At 39.4% G+C, this 26,525-nt stretch overlaps 1 protein-coding gene across 4 annotated transcripts in view; it reads right to left on the bottom strand.

Moving 5' to 3' along the window:
• The window catches only part of gabra3 (gamma-aminobutyric acid type A receptor subunit alpha3), a 120,980-nt gene that overhangs the window by 50,310 nt on the left and 44,145 nt on the right, over window positions 1-26,525 (bottom strand). For all 4 annotated transcript variants that reach the window (XM_065963152.1, XM_065963151.1, XM_065963154.1 and 1 more), the window contains exons 3-4: window positions 5,630-5,751; window positions 453-520 (exon numbers count right to left, since the gene is read on the bottom strand). In XM_065963152.1, the coding sequence (XP_065819224.1) occupies window positions 453-520; window positions 5,630-5,751 (190 nt within the window). The remainder of the gene's footprint in view (window positions 1-452; window positions 521-5,629; window positions 5,752-26,525) is intronic.

Raw genomic sequence — 26,525 nt, forward strand, 5'->3', positions numbered from 1 at the left:
TAACTACAAAAAACCATATAACAATCTATATATGCACATTAAAATAAGACTTCATTGAAGGTGCTGCATGCATGAAGAAAAGTAAAATGTGTCAACAGATAATTGAGTTTCAAGTTTCATGGGCCAACAGTGTGGAAGTCAGCGAAGGAGAAACATCAAGTGGACAGGTAGAAAGCCTCCTGCAGAGAGCAGCTTCCTCCGAGTGAAACAAGAATATTGGTTTCAAAGAGCTGTCGTCTGTCAGACTGTGGCCACAGAGGGGAAAAAAAAAAAAAAAGAACAAGCGTTTTCTTTGGTTTTGGTTTTGTGATTACCACGTTTTCCTACCCCGGCTAAATGAAAGGACTTTGTTTTTAAAATAACTTGTGTAAACACAGAAGCCTGAGGTTTTATAACTCATCGAGAGTTATTAAAACTGAGGAGGAAGAAAAGAAGAAGGAAGACACACTCACCATGTCTGTATCTGACACGGGCCCAAAACTGGTCACGTAGATGTTTGTCCTCACTTCTGTCACGCTCTCTGAGGGAAGAGACGACAAGAAGCAGAAGACATCATGATGCAGTCTGTACACAAGACAGCTTTGCTGCAAGCTTGCTCTTTGTTAAGCTGATTGTTTGTGTACATGACGGTGAAGTCTGCCTGTTGGCATTTAGCTAAGCCTCTTTACAGCAACAATTCAACAGTAATCAAGAGTTCGAGCAACACTTCAAGCTGAGGGGAAAGTGTGGATTTATTCATGCTCACAGGACAATTTGTGCCCTTCTGGACAGCCTAATACCCAGAGATCTGCTGTCTTTATGCATCATTTTGTCAACACCACGTCAGCTTTGGAATGCCACAGATTGCAGGTTTAGAACATAATGCGATAGTGTTTGATATTTGGTAAAAGGGAGACTCGGGCTTTATCAGACAGCATTTATCATAGCTCTCCAAAAAATATTCAGCCAAGAATCTTTTTTTTTTATTTGAACACCTATTTAGGTCTGAAAATGTTGCTGTGTGCAGCTTCACAGATGCTCTTGGAAGTCTTTAGTTCTGTAAAAGTACCATTTGTTTGACTGCAGCTCGTTTTGTCCACAACAGCATAAAATCTGCTTTGGGCCAGACCCAAGTCTGTATCTTTGGAGAGAAGACATCCCTTTTGACCCAAAATAATTTGAGTTAGCCTGCCCCAAAAACATTAACAGCCCCTGAGGGAATACTGGCTCAGGAATAAAATGCAGCAGCTCAGCATTAAGGATGTGTGTTTGTGTGTGTGTGTGTGTGTGTTATCCAAATAATGGGCACACTTTGTCGCTATTACACAATTCTCTGCATGCATTATAATCTCATTAGACAGGATGTAGTCTTTTGTGTTTGTCCAGTGGAGCTTTCTGCTCTGCATATTCCGGGGTCAATTCAGTTCTTTATAAATACTTGATATAATTCCCATATAATAAAAAAAAAAGTATGTATTATTAGCCGTGGACGACATGACTAAAAATGTCATTATTACGATAAAAATCAGACGATATCGATAATTATCACAATAAATGTTCAATCATTATTAATCTCAGGTTTTAAGGGTGATTTTTTACTCCTCACTGGAAGTTGAATAAGCCATCTGGTGAATTGTGGTTTAACCATTCTTTAGTGTCAGAAAACTGACAAACTCTGCTTGAACAGAGGAACATTTCACAACCATTATAAGCACAGTGCACGGTGCTGGAAAACACGGATCTGACAGTTTGCTGTTGGGCAGTAACACCTACTGGCCCGCTGCTTACTGAGGGTCCATTAACTCTTGTTTGTGACGTTTGGTCATTTGTGATCTAATGTGGTGATATTGTTTCAAATGGTGAAAAAAGGTTTGCGGCGTTTCCCGTTTTAGCTGCACTTGTCTTCAGCACAGTTAACAGAGCATGTTACTTAAATGTTTTTTCTGTTTGTTCTTGTCGACGATGTTTTCTCCCCTGCTTTGAGCTGGTAGGCTCAGCATTTTCTTTTGTGTCACTATCACTCATTTCGGCTGTGTTTCCATTCTGCTCCAAACGTCTGTAAGCCCGCCTACCCATATCCCTGCAACATGATTGGCTGTTCGTCGTCTTTTTCTTCTACCCTTTAATGTCGGTTGGCAACCAGCTTCTTCTATCAACTTCTATAATCTATAAAACTTTATGGAACATTTGTTATATTTATTTAGAAAAATTAGATTTTATCACCCATGTATTATTACATGTTATGTTACCATAAAAACACAATTCTTGCTTTAAATCTGATGCAAAGTTTAAGAAATGATGCTATATTTTGTAAAAATGATCAATGGATCATCTTGCTAAGAGGTCATTAGTTTAGTTTAGTTTGTTAGGATGCCCATTAGCTGCAGCTAATCTTTCTGGGTTCCACAACATCCTTTTCAGTGACTATGTCATGAAATCTTATCCTTCAAAATCAACATTACACTCATTAACAGGACAATATAGCAACTTACTGTACATCATAGCACATAACATTAAAACAATAACAGACAAAACATTATCACAGTTACACAATAAGAACAGCTCCTGGCAACAAAGATGATAAGATGTATTCAAAGTGACATCCCCAGTGACAATGAAGATTACTACATTAAATGTATATAATGTAAACTAAGACAAAAATATGAATTGTGAAGATTAATGGACATATAGGAGAAAGCAGGATGTCATACACAGAAAGAATGTGAAATAATGGACAAACCCCACCTATATATCTATATATAGCTATATATATAGATATATACATAAAAAAACAAGTAAAGGAAATGAAAGAAATGAAAGAAAACAAGGAGAAGAACAAGTTGGACCAACAAAAGCGACATCCAGTCAATAGAATCAAATTGACAAATAAAGAACTGGTTAGTCAGAGTTTTTAATTGTGATGTTAATCATGGCCTGTTGAATAATTGGTCCCAATGACTTGAGGATCTGAGTGTAGCTTTAAGACAGGAGCTGAAAGTAAAGACAGATCAAATGTTGCCCTCCTCACTGTGGGCTGAATCAGCTCCTCTGCCCTGAAGGTGTAAGGCAGACTACTGGCCCATCGGTGAGACAAATAGTTGCTCCCAGCGGTGCAACAACCTGAGACTGATGAGGCTTTTCTCCAAAAGTGACTAGACCGTCGGCACTAACTGTGTCCCAGATCTAAGCGACCACCCACAGGTAAAGTTTCCAATCCTTTGGCAAAGGGCCCCCATGAGAGCAGAGATCCACTTCCACATTAATCATTCCTGCGACACAAATAGCTCGCACAAATACGTGATTATCACAACACCCAGTCAGCAGTTTTTCCATGGCAGCCATAGGCGAGGGTGCAGAATGAGTCGCCCTGTTTTTGTTTACAACAATGCACTGGAGCATAGGGCAGAGCTAATAGAGGCTGCTGGAAATGAAAATAAATGTCCTCCAATTTCTCTCCAGTCTGAGACGGTCCCATGTGACGACTTTCTACTGGGACTTTAGGGTGTGACTGGCCAGCTTGTTTATTTACGTGCACAATTAAATACATGCTGTCCTTCAATTCAGTTTAATGTTTGACATATTACAAAAAATGACTAATAAACTGTCATTGTATTAGTCTTACTTGCATTGTATAAAGACAGATTAAGCATTATCTGGTCTCTTGAAAACAAGAAATACTATTTTACTGTGATATAAAGACAATAGAGGACCATTACCTCCACCAAGAAAATTGAATTTTGGTGTCCTTTGTCTGTCTGTTAGCAATATTAAGTTGACAAAAAATTCCCTTATTTTTTTGAAAATTGGTGGACATGTGTTACATGAGCCAAGGAAGGATCAAATTAGTTTTAGAGGAGATCGGCCTATGACAAAGGGAATTTGTGTGGTCCAACTAACATACTAAAAACAAAACATCAGCCACCTCAAACCTCACTGTAGAAATAAATTCACAGCTGAAATGATCATGACCCTTCACCTTGGCACACTGCTAATTTGAATTATTCTTATTTAGGCTTTTGAAATAGATATAGCCATACAGTGAAGTGGTTGTGCAGGTAGATTTTCATTTAATAGGAAACAGATTAATGTCCATGGTGAAGGTCTGCACTCTCTGATCAGCATCGAGCTTTATCATATTTTGAAAAATCAATAATTTAAAATGTGGTCATCCTGCTATTATACAAACAAAAACGTTGAAAATTGACTAAATGAAACCGTTCTAAAAGAAAAGCTTTCATAAAAATTCTAAAAGTCTATCCCAAAGTGCATATAATGGTATAAGTGAAAGTAAACAAGTGCTCTCCCACCCATATTTTAAACTTTAAAATCAGTGTCTTTTCATCCAAATCTAGCTGTATCTGTGCAGTTTCTCTTGTATGTCCATTGGCCTGTCAAGCCATTAAACTCTGTTGAGCCTGTTGGAATAGCCTGCTCTGTTTCACTGCAGCTCACAGGTCTGCACACTCACATACACTGCACTACAAACAGAAGCCATTATGAGTAGTTCAGGTCTCTCCATCTCCTTGCCCTTGGAGAGATGAAGCTCTGCCGCTCACAGGCAGAATCTGACATTAACGTCTTGTGCCTGCTTCGTCTCTCTGGTTGCTGTCTTGGAGTCCTGGTCATGCAGCCTGGTGGGTCTGAGGCCTGGTAGCTTCGCTCATGGCTGCAGCAGTGTTCAGCAGAGCAGAAAGGAGCGTTCCAGCTGGCTGACTGAGGAACGGCAGAGCCTGCTTGAGCATTTGTGCTTGCTGTTGTGCAGTTTGCCGTCCTTGGGGGGGGCAATATTTGGATGAAAAGGCATCAATTAGTGGGCTTTCCACTGACATATGTGCTGATTTGCCATTTGGGCTTGATTGAACAAAGACTTCCACTCAGGGGAAGTCAGATTTTTGCACACAGTGGCCTGACATCAGTGATCCTGGTGTCAGTATGCCCAATATGTGGCTGCTTGTAGCAGTAAAAATGTTTACAGAGAGAGAGTGAGTGACTTTCAATTTATGAGGTCTAGATTTTCCACCAGTCATAAACAGTTCAGCCAAACCACGTGGAGCCTGTTCATTATTACTGTACCTGTCAATCAAAATATAATGATAATACTGTTTTTTATCTACCTGTGTATCTGCTAATAGCAGCTAATGTATGCAGCTAGATTCAAGAAAAACACACGTATAAATGAAAGTTAAAAATAATAATGAAAAGTGATTTTTACAAAATAATTTGCTGCTCGTGTGGATGACACCCCCTGTGGACAAAGCAGTATCTCTTGTGTGTTTGCTGATTGTGTCCTGAGCGTGCCGTGTTTTCTGGAGAAATATGGCCTCCTGCTCTCTGAAACAGTCAAATGTATCACCTCAAGAAAAAAGACTGTTCTGGCAGAGTTTCATTGATCGTATCATCTGACACCTATCCCCTAGCCAGCGCTTTGGACATAGAAAGTATCTATATTTTTTATAAATTCCATAGAGGAAGAGCGCATGAGGTAGACATGCATCATAGGGTCACAGCAGGACTCTAACCTATCGACTCATAGAGGATGATAGCCTGTGTACACGGGGCGCCTGTGCCAAAACAGCTCCCCAACGGTAACAGTGTTGAAGTGTCTGTACCTGTCTGAAGTTTTTCAAAGACAAATGGAAGAGCTACTTACCTCCTAGCCCAGGACGTAGCCTGTTGTCGTATCCATCCAACAGCCTGTCAAGGATTTCGGTGAAAATGGTGATATTGTCTTTAGTATCATCTGGCAACGGCTCTCTGTGCCCAACTACTGCCCTGCAGGAGGAGACAGAAAGAGAGAGAGAGAGAGAGAGAGAGAGAGAGAGAGAGAGAGAGAGAGGGCTCAAAAGATTGAAAACATATACAATGTAAGAAAACCTTGATAAACTTGATAAATTGTTGAACTGAATCACTGAGACTCAGATACATCAGTGGTGTAAAATCCAGCTGTTTGTGACTAAGCCGTATTCTCACAGTGAACATTCAGTACATTTAAACTATTTCCTCAGGTCTAAGGAAACTGGTGATTTATTTACTAAAACATTACACCGGCTTTCAATCCAGCTGAATGATTTAATAATGATTTTTATCTAATGATTTTGAAATATAGTTCCATCAGTGTCGTTGTCCGTGGCCATCCCTCCAGTGATTCTGGTTCTGCTCGAGGTTTCTGCCTGCTAAAAGAAATGTCTTCACTGTTGATAAGTGCTGCTCATAATGGATTCATGTTGGGTTGATGCAACTAATACACCAAAGATTATACTCTAGTCCTCTTTATGTGAAGTGTCACAGCTTCTGTTATGATTTGGCAATATAAAAAATGGTTATTTGATTGAAATGTACTTCTAATTGGAGATAAACACAAAAGACATGTTTGTTTTGGTATGAACTTTGTACAGTTTTAGTTGTGCACGATAAATCAATTTGGCCTTGACCTTGATATTGTGAATAGGTTAAAGAATTAATGCTGTTGAATGCTGAACAATTCTAATTGACTTACTGTATGGACTGTCACTATATAGTGAGGTCACCAGTGAGGTCACCTATGAGGTCCATTCATTTATGTATCTATTTTTTAGATACATTCCTGGCGTTGGATTTATTAATTCTAGATTGATAGCACTGGCTTCTCATTTGGCGACCTGTTCGTCTGTTGAATTGTTGTTACTGACATTTGAATGTAGCTGAATGCTGCTGTGACTGTGTTTGTTTCCTTCATGTTGTCTTTGCGTCTTTCAATGGCTGTGAAACTGAATTGCCATTCTGGGATAAATAAAGTTGTCTGAATCTGAATCTGAAGAGTTATATTATTGGAAAATTGAAAAAGAAAATCCCTAATAATGTATTTAATATAATTCAACACAGTGAGTGTGAAGGTATAAAAGAGGTGCTTTTCTAAAAATATCTTGTATGTCATGTTGTCTTAATGGTTTTACTCCATGAAGGAGCTACTCTGCATAGTGTTACGGCTGTATGTTTCCCTATGCTGTGTGTTCCTTCTCCACTTCCTGTTGTCTCCAGCCCAGGTGAAGCCACTAATTGAATAACGAGGCACACCTGGCCTCAGAGCTTAAAAGGCCAGTGCTGGCTGCAGGAAAAGAGGCATTTTGAGGAGACATTTGGAGTTGGGACTGCTGTACCTCTTAGTCAGGGATTGGCTGTTGTGCTTGTGTTTTGTGGATCTTTGTTATCATGTTGATAATAAATCCCTTTATTTTGACTTGGGTAAGGTGTTATAAGTATTTTAATTCGGTGAATGTAGGGCGGCCTTATGGCGGGGCGTAACAATAGTTTCATGATAGAAGTCATCGTAGCCATCAACAAGCACCTCCTGTCTCCATGCACGATCACACAATTCACAGCATGTTACTGCTGGGTAAGAATGAATCTTTAAGGCTCCAAGATTTTTCCTTCATTTTATTTTAGTCAACCTTTGATTTTTCCAGAAATATAAATAGGGACCCTGATCAAGACAAGAGCATAAAAAAACAGCACAAGCAGAAATCACATCCAAAATTGAATCAGCAGCATTGAACAGGAACATGTGCATTAAGTGGTCAAATAATCATATATCCTGTTTTTGTAACCTTCCATGCTGATAAAACAATCTACTTTAAGACCCTGTAGCTCAGACCAAGATGACAGTACAAAAAAACATTAAAAACACTTTTTGAAAAAAGCAAAGTGAGTTTGAGGAGTTACAGAATGTGTCCATGTGACCAAAGGTTACAGCTTCAGAGAGTTCAAGTTAGAATAAAACAAATAAGAAGGCAGTTGGCCTTTACAACTGTAGGATGGAAGATTCAATACAAATTGTTCTATAAGATACAATCAAGTGTTTGAAAACCAAACCAGAACCAAACTGCAAGACTTCATTGTACCCTAAGTCAAAAATGTCAGTAAAGATGACAATTAGCATCTCATATTGATATAAACATACAACCACAGTTCATTACAGTTACAATACTGCATGAGTATGTTCTATTTCCTCACACTGACAGAAAAACATTTATTTCAAAAGAAGTAACCCTAATCATCCTATTGCATTCAATCAAGTCATTATTTAAAGTCGAACTTAAGCCTGGTACACACTGCAGTATTTTTAAAGTCTTAAACGATTTTGATAACGTGAGAGACCCCACACATGACAACGATCCTGACTGACTAACAGTTCAGATTGCATCGTGTGTGGTGTGCAACGAGACGATCAACTCGGCACACCGATTAATTCGCCGACAACCAGAGTCTCGACTATCTCAAAGTGTCATCTCGCGTCAGACGTGATTTAGGAGTAAACAAACATGACGTGCGAGCTAAATGTGGCTAGCTGTTAGCTGGTAGATCCATTACGGTAAACATTTTGGTCCTTTCCTTGTCAGTTGGATTGTGGTTTGTTTTACAGGACACGTTGTAATATAACTCGTGTTGTTGCCACAAATCAACAAGTTGGTTTTGAATTCATGACATCCATTTAACTTTATGCTTTGCGATTGCTGTTGTTGCCATGGTCATGTGTGTTGTGCTTCCTGCTTCAGTCAGCTTGCTTCCCTATTGGCTATTGTTCTGTTCCAGGTGACAATTCACAGAGTCGGTGCTCGGCCGTCCTTGGTGTTCTCCCCATACCACAGGATTTCTGATCGATTTCTGATCGTCTTCCGGGCAGATCGGGGAGGTTAAAATCACTCTTAACACACCTCACACCAGAGGAGAATCTGGCAAGATAATCTGTGGAACATCAGATAGTCGGGCCTTTGCTGACTTTCGTCGAAAGGGGGGAATCGGGCCCAAAATTGGCCCATTTCATTTTGTTTAGTTGAAATCAACAAGTCTAACGTAGTTTACTAAGATTCCTCTGTACAATATTAAAACAACTCATTGTAGTTAATCACACCCCATGTGGATAAAAAACAAGTATATTTCATGGTATCAACAGCAAAAAACTAACTTTGTGTCAATGAAATCTTTACATTAATCACTGATATAAATTATAGATAAAATAGGACCCAAAACTAACCCTTTTCGAAATATTTTGTATATTCAAAAAGTTTGAACGTAGACTTGGACAAGTTGCCTTAATGTTAGTCAACCTCTGAAAAAAAAAAAACAGAGTGATCATCAGTGTTAAGCTTCTTAAAGGAGAGTCTACTTTAAAAAGAATATCTTCCTTTACTCGTTTAACTTTCTGATAATTAAAGCAACAACATGTAGGAATTTGGTTTGGTGTATTGGCGCCAACTAAAGGTCTCTGAGTGCAACCGCACTGTCTTAAGACAGTGTGGTTAACGCCCACCCCTCTTGGACAAAGTGAATCAGTTGGTCCGAAGCTGGCAACAACATTGAGAGAAGCTAAATAACCATGTCGACTAAGAGGTTACAGTAATATTACCAGATTTTGGACAAATATGAATCTGCAAGTTTTCAGCGTGTTGTTTGCAAACTATTTGGATGTGGAGCATGTGGATGAGTAGTCAACTGTTGCCATGATATCTATGACGTAGTCACTCTCCTTTTCTCTTCTCAGCATCATCCGTAACCTTCCTCTTCCTCTTCTCCTCAGCCATTATATCAAACCGCACACATACAGGCTGACTGGCTCCTTTTTTATAACTGAAGGCTTGTGTGTGAACTAGTGCCGTAAAGCCCTACCTACTAGGCGATCAGTCCACACTGTGGGCATGGAGGAGACGCCATTTTCCAAGTTGAAAGTTATTATGCTATTCAATCGACCTTTGTACCTGCTGCTTAAAGGTGGAAAAGTTGCATTATAGAGAGTATATGAGCTATAACCCCATCCATTAAAACACTAAACAGACAAAGGTCACTACATGCTCACTACTGAGTATTTCTAAATGACATGCCTACCTGCTCTTAACAGTAAAAACAGCTTCATCTTGAGATATTTAGGAAAATGACTTCAGTCGAGCTAAGTGGCTATTACATGGACATGTGTGGGTGATTGATAAATATCAATTATGCATTTCGACTCCTCCGCGTTCCAGCTGTGTACGGTATAATAAACAAGAACATTGAGATTTATGAGGCCAAAAATAAGAAAGGAGAAAAAAAAAGTGTTTTAAGTTGACAACTTCTGCAAGTATTGAATGACTTAGTTTTAAGAATGATCAATATCACTCAGGTATTCTGTCATCTTTCTTCTTGAGTATTGCTGATTTTGTTTTGGCTGTAACTACGCTGTGACCCTGCAGGTGTGTGGAGAATTACTTGAGATGTGAGCAGACTGATGTCAAGTTGCCTGTTGAAATGATTATAGACTGACGGTGTTTGGTTGAACTATAAAAAGGCGCACCAGTAGCTCTTAACCCGAGTCCATTTTTGATGGAGGAGCTTCCAGTGCATGTCAAGTTGAACAGAGCAGATCTACCCGGACAGGACGATAGACCTGGAAACGCATAGAGGGCCCATTCAATTTAAAAATAAAACCCATTACCGTCAACCGTAAGTCAAAACAGGCACTGATTGAGCAGTATGTGGTTCTCTTTGTTCCCAGGTTATCTTCAAATTCTCCTGGGATCTTGTGAACTTGTGAGTTCAGCTCCTCCAATGCTGCGCTTCAGAAACTGATCCAGTAAGGTAGGAGGCGTCTTCAGAGAGACCAAAGCCACATTGCGCATAATGCTGTGGGGTCTCATTGTAACTGGTGAGTTTTTCTTTTGCATCAAACAAAAGAGTTGCAGCGTTTCATATTTCAGGTCATTTGCTTAAGATTGCATATCCTGTGATGTGACTATTGCACATGCACACATCGCAAATGTGTTCGTCAAACGATTTATGGCGCAGCCCTATACATTACTGTGATTGACCAACCAGAGTCAAGGATTCAACACAACCACATGTATCTTCCCTGAGAAGCCCAGCTAATCGCCCCATTCTATTTTAGGAACATTCTTAATATTGTACAACATAGATTGTCACCTTACTGATCTTTATTTCATGTCACTTAGCTTTTTTTGAACCTGTGTACTGAAGTGTCCTTTTTTTTTACTATTAACCATGCTAACTCTGGGAGAAAAAATAAACATTTAAACCCCTTTCAATCGTGCATTGCACTTCTGAAAATTTCCGACGTTGTCTTGTAACATTGTTCATTTCCGAACACAAGAAAAGTCCTTGTACTTGTTGTGATGACACATAAACAGTCGCCATGATGGATGACTAGTCCCAGAGCACACCAGACACTGATTCTCCAGCTGTGCTCCAGGTGCACTTGCACAAGAAGTTTCTAAAAAAAAAAAATAATAATAACAAAAAAGGGCCTTAATGTCCTGAAATCTCCTTGAAAATGTCAGGAGTTCGTGTCTGGGCTTTGGTGGGCTGAGACAGCAGCTGTTAGTTGTGTCAAATCAACAAGAGAGCAGCCTTAAAGATTAAAAAAGTTAAATAACAGCATCAGTGGTACAGTGGAAATACTGACAGCTTCTGGGAACTGAAGATGCTTGGTACTTTTCCTATCTTCAGTTAGACTTGATACTCCAGGAGAATTTGCTGCTCTATAAAGATGCACTGAAATCTCCAGAATAGGCTCCACAGAGTCCTGATTATTAGCCAGGTGATGTCAGATATTTTCTACTCTACACTCCACTGAGACTGAGCTTTTTAACACTAAGCTCACGATTTGCACCTCATTGAGCGGGGCACAGTCTGATATATTCTGCTTGTCAAACGAGTACCTAACTGTATAATTAAGCTCTGCCAAATAATATGGTAAAATATGACAGCGGAACAGTGTACTCATAAGTATTTGGAGAGGAATATACACTTCTGGCTCTTCATTCAAGCACCTTATCAGAAAGTGACAGTCGTACATGTTTGAGGCAACTCAAAAACACCGAATACAAAAAGCTTTTGAAACTGCTTTGTGTTTAACTGCGATAGGTAATATTTCACTTCACATGAAACGTATATCAAACAAAAAAGCCTCGCTGGCCTCTCCCACAGCACCAGTGCAAACTCAAAAATTAATAAGAAACCTTTAGTCCCTGAGAAACGGTCCCCACAATGTCTGCTGCACACGAAAATATCCACTTCACAAAAACAAAGCACTTGTGTGGTGTGTAGCATCTGTGTGCTTTAACTTAAGCCCGCACACACTGACTGACACTCTTACATATATGCCTGCACATACACACGCACACGCACGCAAACACACGTGTTAACATCTTCCTGTATCAGGCAGCTGTTTGAATTCCCTGATGAGGACAAAGAAATGGGCCATTCCGACTGAATTTGACATCTTTTTTTTGTTAAAACACACATTTTATATTCATGCAGACGCTTGCTTGACTTGCTCAGTCCCCTTTCATTATTCACACCGTCTCCACACCCACATATAAATACCAAATAAGAGATAAAAAGGAAGACTGGAACCGTCATTATAAACCTGAACTCTTCACACAGAGAAATAACATTTAAAGGGAACAAACTCTGCGTCAACAATCAACGATTTTGAATGTTTTTTTCGTAATTTAACCTCAGGGGGAATGTTGTGTAATGAGCGGAAAAGGTAACAATCCTGCCACTTTCTAGTATCTGCTGTCATTTCAGTTTTAACACATCCTGCATTTATAAAATATTAATTTTGGTCATGGGTTTAACTTATAAATATCGTACATTTTTAATATCTGCAGTCTTGTTGCATTATTCTCTGTGGGCTCTGTGAAGTTGACGTCTGAGGGTTAAAAGTGAATAGTGAGTATTTGATCATGCTATCAGTCATATTTACCCATGCTGTGTGAGGCTGCAGAACTGTGCAGCTAACGGTCCTTAAAATCGTATTTGTGAGAGTGTGCAGCGTTAAAAAAAAAAAAGGGGGAGTATGGATTCACCACAAAGTCGCACATGCTTGAAAAAAGGTTTAGATGTTGTTTACATTCAAGCAAAGTTTGAGTTATTATAACATTAATAATACAACACATGCAGGGTTCCTGTTGTTGAGCACGCTGCCTCACTGTGAGCGCCTGAATGTGTTCCTGACACACTTACTGTAAATGGAGTGTTAATCAATAATGCTAGTGCTGTTTATTCCCTGCCATTACAAGTCACAATGCCATCTGAAAAAAGGTCTACTGGGGGATGGAGTGTGGCTCCACTTCAACCTGGGCAGAAGTTTAATAAATCAGATTAGGAACACCTGAGTGGTATGCATTGGAATTTTTGCAGTTACTTTAAGGGGACAATTTTAAACATTTAATTGCAATTGTATGATATATATGTGTAGCTGTATGTATGGTTGATTCCCACCCTACACCACGGGAGATGCCGGTCAGCATTGCCCCCCTGCAATGAGAGACATGTTTCAGTGCTAGCATGGAAGCTTTAGGCATGGTCACTTGTATTTCCTGATTTTAGCTACATTTGAACAAACTCCGTCCCAAGCGTCATGGTTGGTGGAAGTATGTGCTACACTAGAAATGTTTCAGTGTATTACTTAGCCACATAATTTTAGCACTTGCTCGCAGACGCACCACAATGTGTTCCTCTACCTACAGCGCATTGACCAGCTGTTTTCGGGTCTGCAGGCTTTAAAAGCGATGACTAATGCAACCAAACTGAAAGGGATCTATTTTTTACAGTGACTTTGGCATGCTGTGCACTGTTGATACAAGAGGATACAACTTTGTGAACTGGAGTAGAAGGAGGAGGATGCAGATGGAGAACCAACAGGTCAGAAAGACGGAGGAGGGAAACTTCTGCAGTAACTGGAGCACAGGAGAGATCCCCAGTTACCAATGTGTTGTAGGTTAGTAAACTGTGAACTCATGACCAAGAACCCAGAGAGCTGCTGAAACAGTACTTTAGGACCTTTATATGGGCGTCTTACATATTACAGCACTCTAGATCACCTCACCCTCGGACAGAGGAACACATACGTGTTGTGTCCACGATGTTCTCAGTCCCAAAGACTAATCTGAAAAAAGTGTGGCTGTTATCAAATTAGTGATCTTCTTAATCAGAACACAAAGTGAACCGATCGCTGCGAATGGTGAGGCTGCGTGTCCGCTGCCTGCAAACTGTAAACCAGCATGCAACGCTGATGACTTCACTGGAAATGTCTGAGTGATGCTTAAGGCAGATGCTCAGTTCCTTGAGGCAGCTTTTGAGTAAGCATATTCCCTGTTATAAGGGGCACGTCCTCCTGCTGCTGGTCAATCTGTGGCTTCATATGTGAGCTGTAAACAGAGCAGACGTGCTCTTGCAGTTCAGTAATAGATGAATTGTAGTAGATGGTGAGCTTCGGTTTCAAAACGTTGCTGTCACAGGGCTGGAAACACCATATACATAGTTAAAAATGGTTGATGCGCCAGTTGTCTTTTGTCCATGCTGCTGTCAGAGTGGCTGAGGGATTTTGTTTTGGATAGGCGATAGACTTCAAGTCAAGATGTAAAAAGTATGATACTTTATTATTGTTTGTATTCCATTAAAACCAGATCACTTAGTTACCAAGCATATTTGCCTGTACTTTTCAAATCTCATTATACTGTACATCACAGAGAGAAAAAATAGTGCAATGTCATTTTTTTTCCAAATGGTGCAGCCCTATTTTTTTCCCTGTATAACTCTACTTTAGTGACTTCTGATTGGCTGTTTGGCTCAGGGTAACAAGTTTATATAGGGAGTAAACAAACTTCAACTGACTTTTCAAACCTGTTTTTCCTTTTCTGGGGTTTTCAGCAAGTACACTCTGTTGCAGCTATCCACTAAAGTCTGACATTTTGCTGTACGAAAAAGAAAACTCGTGGTTCACTATTTGTGATAGAACTTGGCCACAACCAACAACATCTCAGACTTAATGGGACAGTGAACAATGCACAATGTTAACCTGAGGAAGTTTTGAGATTTTTTCAGCTATACATGTCCAAAAATCACAAAGTCTGGAGTGTTATGTCCTCATAAAGCATGCTAACGTGTGCAGCCCGATGTGTGTATTGCCACTTTTATACAATCCTTCATTGCAGTTTGGGTCATGGTGTAATTGGCAATGTGAGGCTGATTTTTAGCTTGGTGGAAACAATCGTGTGTAGACTGAGCAGTCTAAGTTAGTGCAACTGGCATGCACTGAGTGAGTGGATTGGATTTGATCCAAGGTTAGAGCACTGAGCCGGTCTGACAGGTGAAAGATGGCAGACTTGGCGGGGGAAGAGATGTAGTGGTGGTCTCTGAGGGTGCTGTGTGCCTGCTGCCAGCCAGGAGCTTTAGAGAGAGCATAAAGCTGGAGGGGAAGTGAGCTGTAATGAGGACTGTTTGGGCAGCAGTGAGAGATGAAGGTGTCTCATGAGGTGACTGAGGGATGGCAAAAATGTCTTAGTGAAAGGGAGTCATTGTAAAGTTACAGTTCTGCTCCATTCAGTGACTGATTTGACTTGTTTCATGAGGGTCGGTTCTTTTATCAAGCTGCCTCCGGGTGTTGAATATCTGAAGCAGTCTGAAGTAATCTTATTAAAGCCTCTCTGTACAAACAGCAGGGCACACTTTAATTACTAGCCAAAGAGAGCTCAGAGGGGGCACAGACAGAGGCCAGAACAATTCTACCAATTAAGACCTGAGAAAGACTAGTTAAGCTGGCGAATATATATTTACCTGCATTGTGTGGCTTTGTACAGTTTAAATTTCCCATGGAGTTCCTCTTCATTAATATGATTAATTTCCACTTAACACAGGCTGTATGAGCTGCATATGAGACAGTAGAGGATCAATATTAAGTTTGACCATATGGGCTTCGGCATTTTAATTGGTAGTGGCCAAAAATATCCTTCCTTCTGTTGGAAAACTTCATTGGTTTAACTAAATCCAAGTTTTGTTTCGAAAAATCAATTTGAACTGGTTTAAATTTGCTGCATTGCAGAGAACAACAGTATCATCTAAACATACAGCAGAGAGCTGGGATGTTGAGCAGACATTCCTAATATCTTATCTTTAAGATACATAATAGAAATACCTGAGCTTTTCAAATGCTTCATGTCCATATAAATGTGTTTTATCAAATGGTGCTTGATAAATGGACTTGAGCTTTTCTGGCACTTTTGTAGTTTTCTGACTACTCAAAGTGCTTTTACACTGATGGCAGAGGTTGCTATGTCAAGTGACTATCAGAAGTATCAACTCCTGCTGACGATGCAGTTCGGTGTCTTGCCCAAGAACACATCGGACATGTTGCTGCTGGAGCTCGGGATCGAACCCGTAACCTTCCAGATGAGAGACAAATGACTCTACCAACTGAGCCACCGCCGCCCCATAATCACTCAGCATTTGATCAAAAGCAGTTCAGAATGTAAAAATGTGAACTCTCTTAATGGTTGCCCATCTTTATGAGTCGCTCATGTAAGGGTTTTGAAAGCTTCATCTGCAACAGACATAAAGGGTTGAAATGAATCGATCTGTTATCTAATAAGACTATTGCATTAACTGCATTACTTAAAACAATATGCCACATTTTAAAGGCGTGGTTGTTTTTGGTTTGAAGGCGGGCTTATATCTAGAAACTTCAACATGAAATGATTTTGTTCTTGAGTAAAAAACATGGAGACACATTCCGCCGTCTGATGGCAGTCGAGTTACATTTTGGGAAATGTACCTGCCAAATCTGAAGGGAGATTAATATGTGGAATAAAGAAGACATCTCTTGTTCTGCTGCATCAATATTGCTGACTTTTTTGTTTGTTTTTCTCCCGATAAGTCTGTGCATGAAAGTGGGAAAGTGGAGTGTATTTTATATGTAGCTTGGAAAGAAGTTGGAGAGAGGGAAAAAAACAGACTCAGATTTATTCCCATCCAAACAAACATTTGGCTGCTGCTGCTTATGCATCTTGAATTCAAAGTGGGCACCTCAGGAAGTGCCCCGACATCACCCGATCTTCTTGTCTCTCTCTCTGAGTCTGCATGGCTTCCTCTTTAGCGATGTGTGAGCGGCGGATGACTGATAAGAACCCTGATATTCATCCACCACCAAAGTGCCCAGACATCGCACTCACTGAACTGTCTTGCGGCTGAGCTCTGCGGGCGGCTGAAATCGAATGAAGGGGATTAGTGAGGCAGCTGGGAGTTCTGTAAAGAAGATATATTGGAGGCTGATGACTTTTCTTCACTGTGTTTATGGGGGCACTGGTTTACTTATTATACGTGAGGCAAGAAATATTAAATTCCATCTTCCTGTCATCTAAATCCCAGAGGGGTGGGGCATGGTGAGGAGGTGGTGATGTCTAATTAGCACATTATGATTAATAAATAGCAAATTCCAGGCTTGAATTCATGCATAAGTTAACCTTTAAAACATAACTAATCTTTCTCTCCAGATCCTCCCACTCACTTTTCTTCCCAGTCTACCAACAATATATTGATAATGTTATGCAGCTGAGCATTATGCAGCACATTGTCTCTCAGCAATGGATGCCTTGTATCATTCAAAGCCTCCACAATGTGACTGATTTTTCTTTGTAGGCTTCTTTCTTCTGTCTTCCACGTGCCTGTTGTGAGCAGATAATACACACTGGAGAGAAACTGAAAGGGGTTAAGATTGGGATTGGGGGTAGGGGGGTAAGGGGGCTGACTCTGGAGATACTTGTGACATCTTTATTTGTGATGTCGCTTCTTTGATTGACTTCGGTTCAAGTCTTTAAGAGGATCTGTCCAATTAATTTAATTACTGAATTTTAACATGTTATTAAATATGGAAGTGATTTTAATTGTTTCATGTTCAGAAAAACAGAGTGGTTTTAAAAAATCTGAACTCTAGAAACAAACACATAGAGATATCTAAGCAACAATTGGACTGATTTTTACAAACATTACTAATTCCTAGAAGATTCATGTAATTAAATTGGGTTATCCCATCATTTATTAGAGCTTAACAGGTACTGTAAGGGATCTTTGCGACAGATACTCTCACCAATTTTAGATGGGAAAAAATCACAGATTACTTATATACAGACTGGATAGTGAATCTTTTCTGCCATGTGCTCAGCTGTTATCCTTTACTACATGGGCAGCAGACAGTGCTGCAAGTGTTGTCAAGTACTTAGTCACGCTGTGCTCTGCTTGACAAACTAATATTTGACACAATTTCTTGATTATCCCAAGCATGGTTTTATTGCACTATATGGTGTGTGTAAAAACTTTAATATTGTGCATAATAGGAATCATCAACCCAATTTAATTTGACCATATGCTCTAAAATATCTGTCAACCAATGCATCAGTCAGGCTCTATTAGCCAGGCTCTATTTTCAAGACCTGCGCAAGGAATATGTTCTTGCATCTTATGACAAACATTGATGATGCTTCAATATTTATCAGCAAAAACTTATTCCAGATTTGGTATTTAATCATTGGTTGTTTCTACATCCTGGTCAAAGGTTTCAGCCAATAATGTCATCACAATCTTCCTCAGACCTGAGGAAGAGCGTATGTTTACCGATGGTGTGAGTATAATTTGGTTGATTTTAAACTAATGTTCCTTCATTGTACTGAACTGCCTCTCTATACCTGTTACAACTTCAAAATGAGGGTTTTCTCTGGCTCTGATAACTGTTGGAAATATTTGAGGTCACCTAATGTAAGTAATCAAAAAATATACAACATAAGATTAGTCCACCTTTTAATAAATTGAGATATTTTAGTGTAATACTTCAACATATTTCATCTTTAATTATTGTGATTTATGTTGGTATGTATGTTTGAGTGCTTGTCCAGGTGTCCTCAATTTTGAATAATGTGAAGCACTCTGTAACTGTGTTTTAAAAAAAAAGTGCTATTTAAATAATGTTATGTCATTATTATTTCAAATTGTTAATTCTAATTAGGACCATTGTCTGCTAAGCTGTGACGCTCTGCTCTACAGTATGTGCCGCAGAAGGTGTTGAGAGGATTATAATTTGGAGACAGAGTTAGCGTGTAGGAAAAAATACATTGTGTCATTGCACACATTTTTATGCATTATACAGTGAGGTAAAAAATACATACATGTATATAATGATGGTACTCAGAAACAGTATTTAGTTATGCTTGTATATCAGCTATTATCATCAGCAAACCAATATATGGGCCAATGTGGTTATTTATGTGGTCCTGATTTAAATGTATTATTAGCAAGCTAACATGCTAAAGTAAGATGGTAAATATTGTACATATTATACATGCGAAGATTGTTACAGTGTTATTATCAGCATGTCTTCATGTTGAGCTTAAAATGCAAATGTAGCCAAGACAAAAGTACAAACCCATGGAGTTTACATGGCTGTAGACTATTGGCCTTGTTCAACATCACTTTTCAAGGTTTTAACAACAAATCCAATGTTGAACTGTGGCTCTACAAACTCCAATCATCGATCCAGGAGTCCCTGTTTTGTATCGACCCTGGAGCCTTTTCCCATTCGGCTGTGCCTGGCCCACTTCTGAGGCAAAGCTCCTTGGGGACACTTTCTTAACAAACGGCCGAACCACCTCCACTGAACACACTTTGTAAAGTGTAGTTGCAGTTTATGCCAAGTTAGGTTGAGTGTCCGTTGGGAACATTTCCTTTGTGCGTGCTGCCATACTTTTACTCATTGTATTGACTTGAGTGAACAGACTGTTACACACATTTCAGACAGTGTCGAGAGATTTGCATTGGCTTTCTTGCTCCGTGAAAACAGCACTGCTAAAACTATTTCAACCTGGGAAAAGGTTTTCAATAGCTGTTCAGCGATAATGCAGCCATGGCAACAATGTCTCCTCCTCCATCTGTTTAACACTTCCAGTTAAAGCAAGAGGTGAAGGCCAATTCGGGGACTCTTTGGCCCATTGATCACCATTAGAGGCCAGGAGTGGGGGACCGTGTTTAACAGGCACTGTGTGTTTAGCCAGTGGAACCAGAGGAAGGGAATACAATCAATTGGAAAATGTTAATGTCCAGCTGGTACCAGCAACAAACCATCTAACACTGCTGTTCTGGGTCCTGTGCTTGATGGTATCGAGAGCAAAGATGCTATCTTGACTCGATAGTTAGAGTACACTTTGCAGACTCAGCTTTGCACAGAAGTTTGTTGGTCTGTTTGTTTACCGACTACGAGGGAATATATATTGTGAAGTCTTCTATCATGACTCAGATGAATCTAAGTGAAGCCGATTTAAAGCGTACAGTATCATTTGTAGCAGAATCATTCATTCTAACTGGTACTTCCTTTCTTGCACTGCGGTCCTCTATTTATTCCATCCACATTCATGCTCCTCCCACACACGCTGTCTCAATCCCTGTAAAAGCCTCTGCCGTTCTTGATCTTGGATTTTAACAGTTTTCGCCTCTCGTGTTGTCCTTGATCTTTAACTAGCGCTTAATTCACTGCCATGACAACCAAGGTCGGCGAGAGGGCGGGGGAAACGTCTTTCAGCTGTCTGTTCAGGCTGCAAAACGAAGGCAGAGTCGCTCTTTGAAGGCTCAGGACACAGAAACAGTGGGAAAATGTTACTTAAATAGTTCGGTATTCTAATCACAGCAATATGAACTACTATTTCAAACTAATCAAACATGAAAATGCAATTCAGGCTTGACATAGAGGTCCACAGCAAGGTGTCACTGCAAGGATTTCATTTAATATTTCAATTAATGGGACAAATCTTGCAAGATTGAGGACATTTTGCGAGAGGAAATAGAACTTTTATTCGCAGCGCCACGTATGAAATGTTCCGGATAAGACAACAGCCTCCCTACAGCAGCAGGAAATGATCTAACATGAAGATATGATCTGAAATGTGCGATATCAACGTTTGTGACAGCAACCTACTTTCCCAGGGTGTTTTAGAACAAAGCCCGGCCTCTCTGTGTCACAGGCAACAATGATATCTGCAGGGAGAAGAAAGGCATAATCACCCGCACCAGCAATATAATGACGACATCGTTTATTACTTTAAACATGCTGCTTCGCACTGTACAGTATGTTGAGTTAGTGATGTTAAACCTGACTGTTTTAAGAGGATGTGGTTATGTGTGATAATGCAAATCATTTCCTATAAATGCCTAAAGAAATCAAGATTAAAACGAGCTCAAAAGCTGGGGATCTAGATGGAGATATTTCTTCCATTCCAACTCGAAATCTCATAAAAATGCACAGCAATTTTTTTTTTTTTTACAGCAGTAGGAACAGCAAGGAACAGAAACCAATATATATTTAATAGGAGGGTGCCCAGTTTATTGTAACATAAAACCTGGCTAAACCCGCCCTGTTATTACAAACCAGTGATTGTTCTCTCTGTATTGCCTTGATTTAGTGATTCAAAGTCACATGTAAAGGACACATAGAGCATACAGTGCCATGCAGGCACTTTACAGGCAACATATGCATCCCCATCTGTCTGGTCTGCTTATGTCAGAAAATTTGCTCTTCTGTAAAAAAAAAAAAAAAAGAGAAGAAAACAGGGTAAAGATTCTGGAGCCTCTCTCATTACTTGCATCCTTGACAGCAGTGTTATCCTTTCCCTGCTCTTCATCTCAGTAACACATGTTCTCTCTCCTCACCTCATCCCTGATCGCTGTGCTCCTTTCAGCCTGATTTCTCTCTTCTATCCTCTAAAACCAGCAGAAAATGACTATATTACAACCTATCAGGGGATACAAATGTTGATGTTTAAGCTAGTGCATTTTACTCAAAGGTAAGTTCCGGTGTTTAAGGGGTACATCAATGCAAGTGCTTTTCTTAATGTATAAAAAAGGAGTCTAAAAAGATATCCGTCACATAAAAAAATGACTAGTTTTCATTCTTCATTCAAAGTCAGGTGTTACAAGAATAGCCTCTGCAGTAAAAGCGTGTCAGCAGCTACCTGTGTCAGTCACAGCGATCGGTTAAGCATGCCAACCACACTGCGACACCCAGGACATTCAGATGACCTTCCACACACAGACACACAGCTACACAGCTACAGGCAGCACTTACACCAAGTTAGAGAACAGCTTTAACACAATGGAGTCTTGTTTTTTTTTTATATCTATATTAAAACTGTGGAGAGACCTCCTGATGTGCAGGTACTGCATAGACATAAAAAAGACTCCTTTGGTGTAGATTTAACCACTAAAATCTCTTCTCTCTCCACATGGACTGTAGATTTAATGTTTTTTGTACCATTTAAATAATATCCCTGTGTACCATAGCTGTATTCTAACTATACCCTTTGTTACCATAACAGTAACAAGTAATATGCTAAAGATAATAGATACTACGTAGCTACACCATGTTCCTTGTCTGATACCCTTTGTTTCTTAATAGTTGACGGGACACAGTCCTGTAGATCTGTGACTTTAAAACTATGCCTGTCTGAATTCTTGCTTTGAAGAGGGTGATTGGTACAAAGTAGGATCAAAGCGCTAATGATACAATTCTACAATTGATTTAGCTGACGCTTTTATTCAAAGCCACGTCAACAGAGAGTAAGCACAACACAAGCAAAGCTCTAGAAAAGAGAAAACAATGTCAGTAAGTGCAAACAAACAGCTTTAAGTCCGGTCAGACACACAGGTGGACAGCTTTTCTTGAGAGTTCTAATCAGAATCAAAACCATCCTAAAATCGTCATTATCAAACAAAACCATCGTCATCATTATTGTTATCATCATCAATAATATCATTAGTTGCGTAGATGGTCATGAATGTTCCATGAATGTTGAATGTTTTATTTATTTGTAGCACAAGAAAACACCAAATTCAGATATTTACAAGGTGAAAAAACATTATTTCAACGTCAGTTTCCCAGTTTGATGGCTTTGTCAAAATTAACCACTAAGAATCTTTCTCAATCGAAAACGCTATGACAATTTGAAGTACACAGAACATTTTAAAACCGCCATATAGCCAATACAACATCCTCAAACCTAGAGATATTGAAAATACAAAGGAGAAAAAAAAGCACAATATAAATAAGCTTACACAAGAGAATGTTTAAGATGTTCAACAAAAAATGATATAAGTATTAATCAGGCAGTTTTTCCCCTACCATTTATTAGGGGGGCGGGCGGGCCGGCCTCCCCCGCCTCCCCCGCCCCCCTTCAAGGTCAAGTAAAAACATTTTTTTTATTTTATTTTATTTTTTATGTTTTTTATTTATTTTCAATTTTTTTGAGGGGCTTTTTGTGCCTTTATTGTAAAGATATGATAGTGGATAGAGTCGGAAATCAGGGAAAGAAGTCATTTAAGGATACCTTTCCGATAGAACAAGACATCTGTCGTTAAAAGTAACGCATGAACACCCAAGATTCCTTCAAGTGTTTGTGTTGGCGTGCTGTTAAGTCTCTGAATGCATTTGTTGCAGTGCAAATGCCATCAAGTTTTTTGTGCTTTATGCAGCTGCTTGCTGCTGATGTGATTCTGCTCTCTCTTGGCTTTGCTGCGTATTGATAACACAGACTCACCTGTTGTGATATCGGAGATGCAAGTTCAAATGACTCGCACTGATGTGTCTTCCAGTGGTTTAAAAGACAGGGCAGTTAAACCAGCCACAGTTTATTTTGAAAAATGTAACAGTGATACTTTGTTTAAAGGGGCTATATGTAGCTTTTTACATGGAGAAATTGTTTTTTATCGACCATTAAAAAGCAAACGGTTAACTGATGTGAAAAAGTACATGTTCACTGTCTATCTGTGTTTCCTGTATAAAAAGTTTCCCCAAAAGCTCCAAGAAGTGACATTTTATGCACGTTCTCAACGTCCTCCTCACTCCGCTCCGCTTACAGAGATCAACAGCACAAACTCATCACACACTCCTGCTCTCAGCCAGTGCCTGCAGAGACTGTCGTTTGTAGGATGGAGAATGAATACAGACACACAGACTCCTTCACAGACTTTCACTTACCTCCTCTGTAAACATTATGTCAGTAAATATCCAGTGTTACGTGATGATGATGCTCGTTTGTGTACGTACGAGCACGTATGACGAGCACGCGAGGGAGAGCGAGCAACAGGTTACTGGTGCAGTTCGCCTATAACGGCCATGCGGTATCGCTACAAACACAGTATTTTTGAAGGTTACATATAGCCCCTTTAAAGAATATGGTTGAGGATACATAATGATTATTTTAGATTTTAGATTCAATCCTGGGTTAATTGTTCCTGATATCCTTTATGTTCAGTAGAAAATCCAAATGAGGTTAGTGACGTGTTTTGTGAATCAGTTAAACGTCATCACCCTTGCTTGTTGCCACCAGATTTACTAAATGGTTAAACAAATCAGCCAGGGCTGTACCAGATAGCATCTTGTAGGAGCAGTGTGCTTGTGTGTGGTTTGCCAGTTTATTGATGTAGAAAACGGAGATAAAAATGTATGTAGGCTGTGTGGGGTAAAACAGGCTTATAGACCACAGCAATGCCTAACCACATTTAGTACGGGAATGTGGATGTTAAGCTGCAGGGAGGACTTAAGGATGGCCGTGCTAGTGCTGCTAAAGTTAGCCCAGAGCATGGCAACACATATGTTAATCCATTAATTGTTATCTTTTTAGTTAATTTTTTTAATTTGAAAAACTATTATCAAAACCAATTTCCATTACTGTACAAACCAGGCCCTTTTAAATCTGGGGGCTTTTATTTTGAAATGCTACTTGACCAACTTGAAGGTATCTCTGCAGCGTTGATAAAGTGAAGACAGTGGTGATATATTATGGAAGATGATATTAATTGTCAATTTTCAGTACAGACGTGTGTAATTTTGAGTTTTTAAAGACATCATGGCCTCTTAAGTCAAATCTCTTGATGTTGCAAAAAGCTGATGTTTTTGTGACTTTTGGATAATACTGGTTAATGTTAACTTCAGTTCATTATTCATAGCCTAGACTTAACTGTTTAGTCAACCTCTTCGACTACTTAATGTATTACAAATGTACTTTTGCCTCTACTAGTCACTTTACCTTCATTTGTTAACATGTTTCCTCATTTTTCTTTTCAAGTATTGTTAGAACAAATTGAAACAAATTTGTTAGCTGCATTAATACTGTGGATCTGAAGCCCAAAATTACATTTGTCCAACAAAAAAAAATAAAAAAAATAATATTTACAATAAAACAAATCAACAGATTTAACATTATCATTCTTAAAAAGTTTAGAGGTGCCTCTGGCCTTGTGGTGAGTTCGCACACTACGTGTTCAGAGGCTGTAATCCTCAAAGTGGACGGCCCGGGTTCAAATCCAACCTGTGGCTCCTTTCCCACGTCACAACCGTCACAACCCACTCACTCTCTCCCTGATTTTTCATATGTCCACTGTCCTGTTTCTCCAATAAATGGATCAAGGCCCACAAATAAATCCAAAAAAATCACATCATAAGCAGTTTAATATCAATGGTTAAATAAGTTCTTTAGAAGTGAGCTGATCTAAAACTAAAAGCTACTAAACATAACAGTTTAAAGATGAAAGGGTACACTAAACATTTGCAGATAAAATTATAATCTGCTCAACTAGTGGCTTTCCATTTACATGCACATCTATTGTTCTTTTCCCCCCAGTAGTTTGTGATTTGGATCCCAACATGAAACCGTCTATCGCTCTGCCAAACATCTGATATCAAAACCACAGACAGGAGGATAATAACTAACTCCCTATAGGAACTATTAAATATTCTGTTCCCCAAAAAGCTATTTGATAAACTGCCAAAGAAGTCTGCAGCTCTTCTTGAGTTGTTAAAATATGCAGCACAGCTGGTTTGAGTGATATTGAATCCATTACTACTTCACAGCTTCTGTATCTTTACTTTCTCTCTTCTTTTTTTTTTTTTTTTTTTTAACTTTGGCAGCTGTTGGTTGTTAGTAGATGGCAGGAAGAAATCTTGTTGCAAGTTTTGGAAAAAGTCATATCACGTTGTGCAGCAGAAACTATTCTTGCAGTCAGCGTTATAAAAATCTGTGTGACTGTTTGAGTCGATAGGAACGAAGTTGTGCGATGAGGAATTGGTAACGAATTAAAGAAAAAGAAAAAGGAGTGTAAAATCTGTAAAAAGCAACACAGAAGTTTGAAAAGTGTAACTATGAACTAATCTTATTTAAAACCAAAATGACCCAATGAATCATTCAGAAAAGTCAACTCCTGCTTCTGGTTTAATTGTACACCTACACCCTCCATTACAAACCCTTTTTTCACAGCACTTTGAGGAATCAAAGGCAGGGTTAGATTTGAGGATTGTAATCTGTATTGAATGGGTTCGTTATCCATAGTTTTACCTCAGACACAGACTGAACTTCAGAGGGAGTCGGGGGCGGATGCTGCTGTCGTTCAATAATTGTGTTTTACAGAGAACGCTGCATGGAAAGTGAGTCGGAAGCATTGCTTCGAGGGAAAAAACAAACAGAAAATAAACATAAAAAGATACTGCTTGAATTAGAACAACAAGAACACGATTTAATAAAACAATTTGCTCCACTGTTAGTGTCTAGCGGGTCCATTCAGACATTCAGAGCGACCTCAGACACTAGGTCAGCGTTTGCTGGACTAAGCGTTCTGTGTGCCGCTCTGAAAATGGCTTCTGGGAAATCTATTGCAGCCTCACTTTGATTCATGCCTGGTGGGGTTGTCTGCTAATTGGTCACTCT

The sequence above is a fragment of the Labrus bergylta genome, chromosome 14 (assembly GCF_963930695.1).
Source record: "Labrus bergylta chromosome 14, fLabBer1.1, whole genome shotgun sequence".
NCBI classification, from domain to species: Eukaryota; Metazoa; Chordata; class Actinopteri; order Labriformes; family Labridae; genus Labrus; species Labrus bergylta.